The 10280-nt window shown below is 43.1% G+C and overlaps 1 protein-coding gene across 4 annotated transcripts in view; it reads left to right on the top strand.

Moving 5' to 3' along the window:
- The window catches only part of SNX14 (sorting nexin 14), an 87489-nt gene continuing 77209 nt past the window's right edge, over positions 1-10280 (top strand). For 2 of the 4 annotated variants that reach the window (XM_030809443.1, XM_030809445.1), the window contains exon 1: positions 1-578. In XM_030809443.1, the coding sequence (XP_030665303.1) occupies positions 439-578 (140 nt within the window). In that variant the 5' untranslated portion in view covers positions 1-438. The remainder of the gene's footprint in view (positions 579-10280) is intronic. The other 2 variants (XM_003258297.3, XM_030809444.1) reach the window with 2 other exon arrangements.

Below are 10280 nucleotides of genomic sequence, written 5' to 3'. Positions count from 1 at the left end.
GTGCTGTAGTTTCTTCCGGGCTCCCTACAACCTTCTTCCCTCTCCTCCGCAATACAGGCAGTTACCGGGTGCTGGGGCTGTCCTTTGATTTCCGGAAATGGCCAGTCGCCAGTGTTGTCAGAGTTTCCGCGGAAGACTGCGCGCTACTCTGGCCAAGAGGGCGGAGCGGCGAGACGCTAGAGGCTTTGCGCTAGGTGACGACTTCGGGCACGTTCTACGGCCGTTCCTCTGGTCGGCTGGGGATGGCGGCCGCGCACGCGCGGCGGGGGGCGTGGGGCTGGGCCCAGCCGGACGCGACCGCAGCCTGTGGCTACTAACTGCCGGTAGGCGTCTGTGTGCGCCGCCAAGTCGGTGGGGCGGGGACGCGAGGTGCGGATGGGCGATCGCCTTGACCTCTGCCTCAGCCAGTAGCGCAGCCTCGGCCTCGCCGTTACGGAGATGGTGCCCTGGGTGCGGACGATGGGGCAGAAGCTGAAGCAGCGGCTGCGACTGGACGTGGGACGCGAGATCTGCCGCCAGTACCCGCTGTTCTGCTTCCTGATGCTCTGTCTCAGCGCCGCCTCCCTGCTTCTTAACAGGTAACGCCGCAGCGCGGAGCCTGGGCGGCGGCATCTCTCCGAAGGTGCGGACGCCCGGCCCGTGCTGCTTAACCGTGCGGAGGCCGCGTAGCTGCGGGACTGGGGACTAGTTGGGAGAGCGAGCTCCGCAGAGGAGCGGCCTCAGGAGCACGGCCGAGCGTGGGGCCGGAAGCACAGGCCGGTGGGGTGGGGTTGATTGCCTCCTTTCCCGAGGCTTCGTCTCCTGAGCTTTTTCTCATTCATTTCTCAAAACGAGTCCTTTATCTTCGTTGCTTTTCAAAAGTGAAATCCATGTGTCGGCTCAAATTGAGACTACAGAGGCTGTCAAGTCAGCTGACGGAGGAGTGTTCAAGGTCCAGTTCGTAACCGCAATTTTAGGCAGAATCCGCACACCTCCAGCGCGTTCTTCCATCTCCCCACCCCCTACCCCCGCAGCTTGCAGCTGTAGCTTTTCCCGCAGTATTGTTGAATAAAACAGACGATCATAAAGATTTGTTGGACAGAAATCAGAAAGCAAAGTGGTACCCGTCCCAACATCCCTAGAATTTTTTTTTTTCGAGACGGAGTCTCGCTCTGTCCCCCAGGCTGGAGTGCAGTGGTGCGGTCTCGGCTCACTGCAAGCTCCGCCTCCCGGGTTCACGCCATTCTCCTGCCTCAGCCTCCCGAGTAGCTGGGGCTACAGGCGCCCGCCACCACGCCTGGCTAATTTTTTGTATTTTTTTTTTTTTTTTTAGTAGAGACGGGGTTTTACCGTGTTAGCCAGGATGGTCGCGATCTCCTGACCTCGTGATCCGCCCGCCTCAGCCTCCCAAAGTTCCGGGATTACAGGCGTGAGCCACCGCGCCTGGCCTTATTTATTTTTTTGAGACAGTCTCAGTCCATCACCCAGGCTAGACAGTGGCATGATCTTGGCTCATTGCAACCTCCACCTCCTGGGCTCAAGCAGTCCTCCACACTTCAGCCTCCCAGTAGCTGGGACTATATATAGGCTGAGCTAATTTTTTAAGTTTTTTTGTGTACAGACGAGGTCTCACTATATTGTCCAGGCTGGTCTCAAACTCCTGACCTCAGGAGATCCACTTGCCTCTGCCTCCCAAAGTGCTGGGATTACAGGTGTGAGCTGTTGTGCCTGGCCTAGCCCTTTAAATGAGCAATTTCCACACACCCCCCGCCGAAGCAGTTTGTATAAGGTACGTATCTGTTTCATGAAAGTTTGGTAAAACCATTTGGGCCAGGGGCCTTTTATTGGCAACCAGGATTCTAATTACTATTTTAATTTCTTTAATGATAATTGCTCTATTCAAATTCTCTAATTTTTCACTTACTAGTTGCTAGCATTTTTATCTTTTAAAAAATTTATTTAAGACAGGGTGTGGTGGCTCACGCCTGTAATTCTAGCACTTTGGGAGGCCAAGGCGGGAGGATCACTTGAGCCCAGAAGTTTGAGACCAGCCTGGGTAACATGGTGAAACCCTGTCTCTCCAAACAAGTAGTTGGTCATGGTGGTGTGTGCCTGTAGTCTCAGCTACCCAGGAGGCTGAGGTGGGAGGATCACTTACTTGAGCCTAAGAGGTCAAGGCTGCAGTAAGCTCTGATCATGCTACTGCATTCCAGACTGGGATGACAGAGTGAGACTCTGTCTCAAAAAAATTATTAAAAAGTTATTTTATATAAGTTTTCCATTTATTAATGTATAGTTGTTCATAGTCTTATTTTTTATTTCAGTATAGCTATGGTTTCTTTTTTCATTCTGTGTTTTATATATTTGTATCCTTGATCTGTCTTGCCAGAGGTTTGTCTTTTTAATTAACTTTTGATATTGAAAATTTCCAAGCATACATAAGAGAGTGTAAAAAACTTGCAAGCACCCATTACTCAACTTTAACAACTATCCATATTTTGTCATTTTTTTTTTTTTTTTTTTGCCTAATCTTTTTAAGAAATGTCTTGTAGAGTGGGTGAGGTGGCCCATGCCTGTAATTCTAACTCTCTGGGAGGTGGAGGTGGGAGGATCACTTGAGGCCAGGAGTTGGAGATGAACTTGGGCAACATAGAAAAACGCTGTCTCTCTCTCTCTTTCTTTTTTTTTGAGATGGAGTCTCACTTTGTCACCTAGGCTGGAGTGCAGTGGCGTGATCTTGGCTCATTGCAATCTCCACTTCCTCGGTTCAAGGGATTCTTGTGCTTCAGCCTCCCAAGTAGCTGGGATTACAGGCATCCACCATCATGCCTGGCTAATTTTTGTGTTTTTAGTGGAGACCCCCAACATGGGGTTTTGCCATGTTGGCCAGGCTGGTCTCAAACTCCTCACCTCAAGTGATCTGCCCACCTCGGCCTCCCAAAATGCTGGAATTACGCACCTGGCCAGAAAGACCCTGTCTGTACCAAAAAAGAAAAAAAAAAAGCGGGCCTATGGTCCTAGCTACTCGGGAGGCTGAGGTGGGAGGATTCCTGGAGCCAAGAGTTCAAGGCTACAGTGAAATATGATTGTGCCCCAACACTCCAGCTTGGGTGACAGAGCAAGACCCTGTCTCTATAAAAGATAGAAATAAAAAAAAATCACTTCTATACAAAACTATAATATTACAAAATTAACAATAATTGGTCAATATCATCTAATAACTACTCCGTAATAAAATTTTCCCTATTGAGTAAAAATGTATAGTGCAATTGTTCTAATTGGTATCTAAACAAGTTCTACTCCTGTTTGGTTGCTACATCTCAAGCTTTTCTAAATGTCTTATAATCTAGAATAAGAGTTGACACATTTTTTTCTGTAAAGTGTTAGGTATTAAATATTTTAGGCTTTCTATACCATGCTAGGTCTCTGTTGCTTATTCTTCTTTTTAAAAAACCCTTTAAAAGTGTAAAACCTTTCTTAGTATGAGGGGCATACAAAAACAGGTATACTTTTGTCCACAGGCCATCATTTGTCAACTGCTGATCTGAAAGATCCTTCCTCACCATTTTTTTCTCCTTGCCATTGACTTGTTGAGGAAACTGGATCATTTGTTCACATTCTGGATTTTGTTGATGGTTTCCTTGTAGTGTCTTGTTTTTTAATCCTCACATTTGTATTTTTGGTAGTCACAGTGTTTGATCTATAGGCTCAATTAGATTTAGTTTTTTTTTTTTTTTTTTTTTTCCTTGGCAGGGAATGGTGCAAGAAGACTTTAGTGATGCCATGTACATTCCATTGCATCACATCAGTGGATATGTACGATGGGGTTGCTTCACTTTTAATGGATTCAGTTAATGTCCGCCGATACTGTGTCCAACAAACTTACTCTTTGGTTTTACCATTTATTTATTTCCTGAATCAGTTACTTAATTATGGGCTACAACATGGTTATTCTCTAATTCTCTCATTTCTTCTGTATTTTTAAGTTTGATTCTTTTTTGTAGAATTGCTTTACTCCATCCATTAGGTCTATTTAGTTATTCTGATAGATAGTTCAAATTGGAAAAGTAGGATAAATGCTTACTCTTTATCAATTTTTAGAGTAATAATTGGTACCCTACTAACCTCCATTAGTATCCAGTTAGAAGTTTGATTGTTTTATTAACTTTTCCAAAGAACTAGCTTATATTTTGTTAATTTGTCATCGTTGTCTATTTCGTTGATTTCTGCTCTTGACTGTTTCCTTCCTTTTCATGTGTTTGTATTGTTTTCCCCCCAAGTTTCTGAATGCTTAGCTTATTGGTTTTCAGTGTTTTTGTTGTTATTGTTTGTTTGTTTGTTTTTTTAATTATACTTTAAGTTCTGGAATACATGTGCAGAACGTGCAGGTTTTTTACATAGGTATACATGTGCCATGGTGGTTTGCTGCACCCTCAACCCATCATCTACATTAGGTATTTCTCCTAATGCCATCCCTCCCCCAGTCCCCCACTCCCCAACAGGCCCTGGTTTGTGATATTCCCCTCCCCTGTGTCTGTGTTCTCATTGTTCAACTCCCACTTATGAGTAACAACGTGCGGTGTTTGGTTTTCTGTTCCTGTGTTAGTTTGCTGAAAATGATGGTTTTCAGCTTCATCTGTGTTCCTGAAAAGGACATGAACTCATCCTTTTTTATGGCTGCCTAGTATTTCATGGTGTATATGTGCCAATTTTCTTTATCCAGTCTATCATTGATGGGCATTTGGGTTGGTTGCAAGTCTCTGCTATTGTGTATAGTGCTGCAATAAACAAACGTGTGCATGTGTCTTTATAGTAGAATGATTTATAATCCTTTGGGTATATACCCAGTAATGGGATTGCTGGGTCAAATGGTATTTCTGGTTCTAGATCCTTAAGGAATCACCACATTGTCTTCCACAATGGCTGAATTAATTTACACTCCCACCAACAGTGTAAAGGTGTTCCTGTTTCTCCATATCCTCTCCAGCACCTGTTGTTTCCTGACTTTTTAATGATTGCCATTCTAACTGGCTTGAAATGGTATCTCATTGCGGTTTTGATTTGCATTTCTCTAATGACCCGTGATGATGAGCTTTTTTTCATATGCTTGTTGGCTGCATAAATGTCTTCTTTTGAGAAGTATCTGTTTATATCCTTCACCTACTTTTTGATGGGGTTGTTTGTTTTTTTCTTGTAAATTTGAGTTCATTGTAGATTCTGGATATTAGCCCTTTCAGAGATGGATAGATTGCAGAAATTTTCTCCCATTTTGTAGGTTGCCTGTTCACTCTGATGATAGTTTCTTTTGCTGTGCAGAAGCTCTTTAGTTTAACTAGATCCCATTTGTCAATTTTGGCTTTGTTGCCATTGCTTTTGGTGTTTCAGTCGTGAAGTCTTTGCCCATGCCTATGTCCTAAATGGTATTGCCTAGGTTTTCTTCTAGGGTTTTTGTGGTTTTAGGTCTTATGTTTAAGTGTTTAATCCATCTTTATTTGATTTTTGTATGAGGTGTAAGGAAGGGGTCCGGTTTCGGTTTTCTGCGTATGGCTAGCCAGTTTTTCCAACACTATTTATTAAATAGGGAATCCTTTCCTCATTGCTTTTGTCATGTTTGTCAAAGATCAGATGGTTGTAGATGTGTGGTGTTATTTCTGAGGCTTCTGTTCTGTTCCATTGGTCTATATATCTGGTTTGGTACCAGTACCATGCTGTTTTGGTTACTGTAGCCTTGTAGTATAGTTTGAAGTCAGGCAGTTTGATGCCTCCAACTGTGTTCTTTTAGCTTAGGATTGTCTGGCTATATAGGCTCTTTTTTGTTTCCATATGAAATTTAAAGTATTTTTTTTTCTAATTCTGTTAAGAAAGTCAATGGTAGCTTGATGGGCATAGGATTGAATCTATAAATTACTTTGGGCAGTATGGCCATTTTCATGATATTGATTCTTCCTATCCATGAGCATGGAATGTTTTTGCATTTGTTTGTGTCCTCTCGTATTTCCTTGAGCAGTGGTTTGTAGTTCTCCTTGAGAGGTACTTCACGTCCCTTGTAAATTGTATTCCTAGGTATTTTATTCTCTTTGTAGCAATTGTGAATGGGAGTGACTCATGATTTGGCTGTTTGTCTGTTATTGGTGTATAGTAATGCTTGTGATTTTTGCACATTGATTTTGTATCCTTAGACTTTGCTGAAGTTGCTTATCAGCTTAAGTTGATTTTGGGCTGAGACGATGGGGTTTTCTAAATATACAGTCATGTCATCTGCAAACAGAGACAATTTGACTTCCTCTCTTCCTATTTGAATACACTTTATTTCTTTCTTTTGTCTGATTGCCCTGGCCAGAACTTCTAATACTATGTTGAATAGGAGTGGTGAGAGAGGGGATCCTTGTGTTGTGCCGGTTTTCAAAGGGAATGCTTCCAGTTTTTGCCCATTCAGTATGATAATGGCTGTGGGTTTGTCATAAATAACTCTTACTATTTTGAGATAGATTCCATGAATACCTAGTTTATTGAGAGTTTTTAGCATGAAGAGGTGTTGAATTTTATTGAAGGCCTTTTCTGCATCTATTGAGATAATCATGTGGTTTTTGTGATTGGTTCTGTTTATGTGATGGATTATGTTTATTGATTTGTGTATGCTGAACCAGCCTTGCATTCCAGGGATGAAGCCGACTTGATCATGGTGGATGTGCTGGATTCAGTTTGCCAGTATTTTTTTGAGGATTTTCGCATTGATGTTCATCAGGGATATTGGCCTGAAATTTTTTTTTTTGTCATGTCTCTGCCAGGTTTCAGTGTCAGGATGATACTGGACTCATAAAATAAGTTTGGGAGGATTTCCTCTTTTTCTGTTGTTTGGAATAGTTTCAGAAGGAATGGTACCAGCTCCTCTTTGTAACTTTGGTAGAATTTGGCTGTGAATCCGTCTGGTCCTGGGCTTTTTTGTTTGGTAGGCTATTAATTACTGCCTCAATTTCAGAACTTGTTATTGGCCTATTCAGGGATTCAACTTCTTCCTGGTTTAGTCTTGGGAGGGTGTCCAGGAATTTATCCATTTCTTCTAGATTTTCTAGTTTATTTCAGTAGAGGTGTTTATAGTATTCTCTGATAGTAGTTTGTGTTTCTGTGGGATCAGTGGTGATATCCCCTTTATCATTTTTTATTGTGTCTATTTGATTCTTCTCTCTCTTCTTTATTAGTCTGGCTAGTGGTCTATTTTGTTAATCTTTAAAAAAAAAAAAAAAAAACCAGTTCCTGGATCCATTGCTTTTTTTGAAGGTTTTTTTGTGTGTGTGTGTCTCTATCTCCTTCAGTTCTGGTTTTCAGTGTTCTTTATGTCTGATGAATATAGGGTTTTTCCTTTTTCTTTCAGACTGAAGAACTACCTTTAACATTTCTTGTAGAGTAGGTCTGGTGTTCATGAAATCCCTCAGCTTTTGTTTGCCTGGGAAAGTCCTTATTTCTCCTTCGTGTTTGAAGGGTGTTTTTGCTGGATATAGTATTCTAGGGTGAAAGTTTTTTTCCTTTAGCACTTTAAATATGTCATGTGCTTTATATCATATGTCTCTCCTGACCTGTAAGGTTTCCACTGAAAAATCTGGTGCCAGATGCATTGGAGCTCCATTGTATGTCATTTGTTTCTTTTTTCTTGGTGCTTTTAGGATCCTTTCTTTATACTTGACCTTTGGGAGTTTAATTATTACATTTCTTCAGGTAGTCTTCCTTAGGTTAAATCTGTTTGGTGTTCCTAATCTTCTTGTACTTGAACATTGATATCTTTCTCTAGGTTTGGGATATTCTCTGTTATTACCCTTTGAATAAACTTTCTACCCTGATCTGTCTCTCTGCCTCCTCTTTAAGGCCAGTAACTCTTAGATTTGCCCTTTCAAGGCTGTCTTTTCAATCTTTTAGATGTGTTTTGTTATTTTGTTCTTTTATCTTTTCTGTATATTTTCAAATAGCCTGTCTTCAAGCTTAGTAATTCTTTCTACTACTTGATCACTTCTACTATTAAGAGACTCTAATGCATTCTTCTATATGTCAGTTGCGTTTCTGAACTCCAGAATTTCTGCTTGATTCTTTTAATTATTTCAATTTCTTCGTTAAATTTATCTGATAGGATTCTTTATTCATACTCTGTGTTATCTTGAATTTCTTTGAGTTTCCTTAATACAGCTATTTTGAATTCTCCATCTGAAAGGTCACATATCTTTATTTCTCTAGGATTGGTCCCTCGTGCTTTATTTAGTTTGTTTGGTGGGCCATGTTTCCCTGCATGGTCTTGATGCTTGTGGATGTTTTTCAGTGTCTGGGTATTGAAGAGTTATTTATTGTAGTGTTTGTATTCTGGGCTTGTTTGTATCCTGTCCTTGGGAAGCCTTTCCTGGTATTCGAAGGGATTTGGGTATCATCTACGTTTTTGGTCACTGCAGCCGTATTTGCATTAAGGGGTACTGCAAGCCTAGTAACGCTGTGGTTCTTGCAGACTCACAGAGGTACCTCCTTGGTGGTCTTGGATAAGATCTGGAAGAATTCTCTGGATTACCAGGTAGAGTCTCCTTTTCTCTTCTCCCACTTTCCTCCAATCAAATGGAGTCTGTCTCTGTGCTGAGCTGCCTGGAGCTGGGGGAGGGGTGACACAAATCACCCTTTGGCCACCAGGAGTAGGAGTGTGCTGAGTCAGACCTGAAGCCAGTACAGGCACTGGGTCTCATCCAAGGCCCACTGTAACCACTATCTGGCTACTGACTATGTTAGGGCTCTATAATCAGCAGGTGGTGAAGCCAGCCAGGCTTGTGTCCTTCCCTTCAGGGTGGCAAGTTCCCCTGGATATGGGGTGGTTCCAGAGATGCCATCCAGGAGTCAGGACCAGGAGTTGGAAACCTTAGAAATCTACCTGGTGCTTTATTCTACTGTGGCTGAGCTGGCACCGATACCACAAGACAAAATCCTTACCACTCTTCTTTTTCCCCAGGCAAAAGAGTCTCTCCCCATGTCAACTACCACCATAAGCCCATGGGAGTGCTTCTAGACTCTATCAATCTAACTACTACTGTCAATGTTTACTTAAGCCCAAGGCCTCCTTAGTCAGCTTGTGGTGAATGGTGCCAGGGCCTGCAACTCACCTTTCAGGGCAGTGGACTCCCCTTTGGCCCAGGGTAGTTCTAGAAATGGCCTCTAAGAGCCAAGGCCTGGAATTGGGGACCCCAAAAGCCCTTTTGGTCCTCTACCCCACTGGCCAAGCTGGTACCTGAGCTGCAAGACAACATCCCCTTTACCCTTTCTTCTGCTTTTTTGAAGCAGAAGAAGTCTCTCTTTGTAGCCATCAGAGCAGTGAATGTGCTAGACACACCTGAGGCCGGCATATCTCAGTCTTACCCAAGACCTACTGTGTGACTACCTGGTTACTGCTGCTGTTTTATTCAGAGTCCAAGGTCTCTTTAGTCAGCAGACAATGAATCCTGCCAGGATGGGTCCTTCCTTTAAAGGCAGTGGGTTTCCTTCTGGCCCAGGGTGTGTCTAGAAATGTTGTCTGGGAGCTAGGGCCTGGAACGAGGGCCTCATTACTCTGCCCAGTTCCCTCTCTTCCTGTCCCTGAGATGGTATCCAAGTTGAAAGACAGAGTTATCTTTACTTTCCCCTCTCCTCTCCTCAAGCAGAGGGAAAGGGTCTTTTTTGGACCTGCAAGCTGCACTGCCTGGGACTTGGAGAGGGGTTTCACAAGTCTTCCCTTAGCTGCCTTGGCTGATGTCTCACTAGTTCACATGCCCTCCAAGTCCACTGGCTTTGAGCCCCAGCACAGTAGTAGGACTTGCCTAGGCGTTACAGTCCTTGTGGCCTAGACTGCCTTTCAAGTTTACTTAAGACCTTTCAAGTTTATTTAAGAACTCAGAGCACTTTAACCTGTGGTGTCAAGGATTGCTGAAACTCAGGTTTGGACTACTGGGATGAGCGGTTGCCCTCTGGCCAGGACATGTGTAAATGACCCCTTTCTGGGCATCAACTAAGTTCTTCCTGGTGTTGGCAGCACTGAGTTTCAGTGCAAATTCTCACAATCGCTGTGTTGTCCCTCTCGCAAGCCGTGTGCTTTCTTTTGCCGTGTGGTCACTTCTGGGGGCTGGAGAAGGGGCATTGGCAATTTCAAGATTGCCTTTGCTACCCTCTTCCGTGCCTCCTTCAGCAATATGAAGTTAAAATCATGTACTGTGATCAGTCACCTGGTTTTTGATTCTTATGAAGGTGTTTTTTTGTTTAGATAGTTGTTAAATTTGGTGTTCCTGTGGGGAGGATGATGAGAGCCT

This window comes from Nomascus leucogenys, chromosome 3 (genome assembly GCF_006542625.1).
Source record: "Nomascus leucogenys isolate Asia chromosome 3, Asia_NLE_v1, whole genome shotgun sequence".
NCBI classification, from domain to species: domain Eukaryota; kingdom Metazoa; phylum Chordata; class Mammalia; order Primates; family Hylobatidae; genus Nomascus; species Nomascus leucogenys.
Note: the sequence above shows the minus strand (reverse complement) of the source record. Positions and strands in the feature narration are given on the sequence as shown.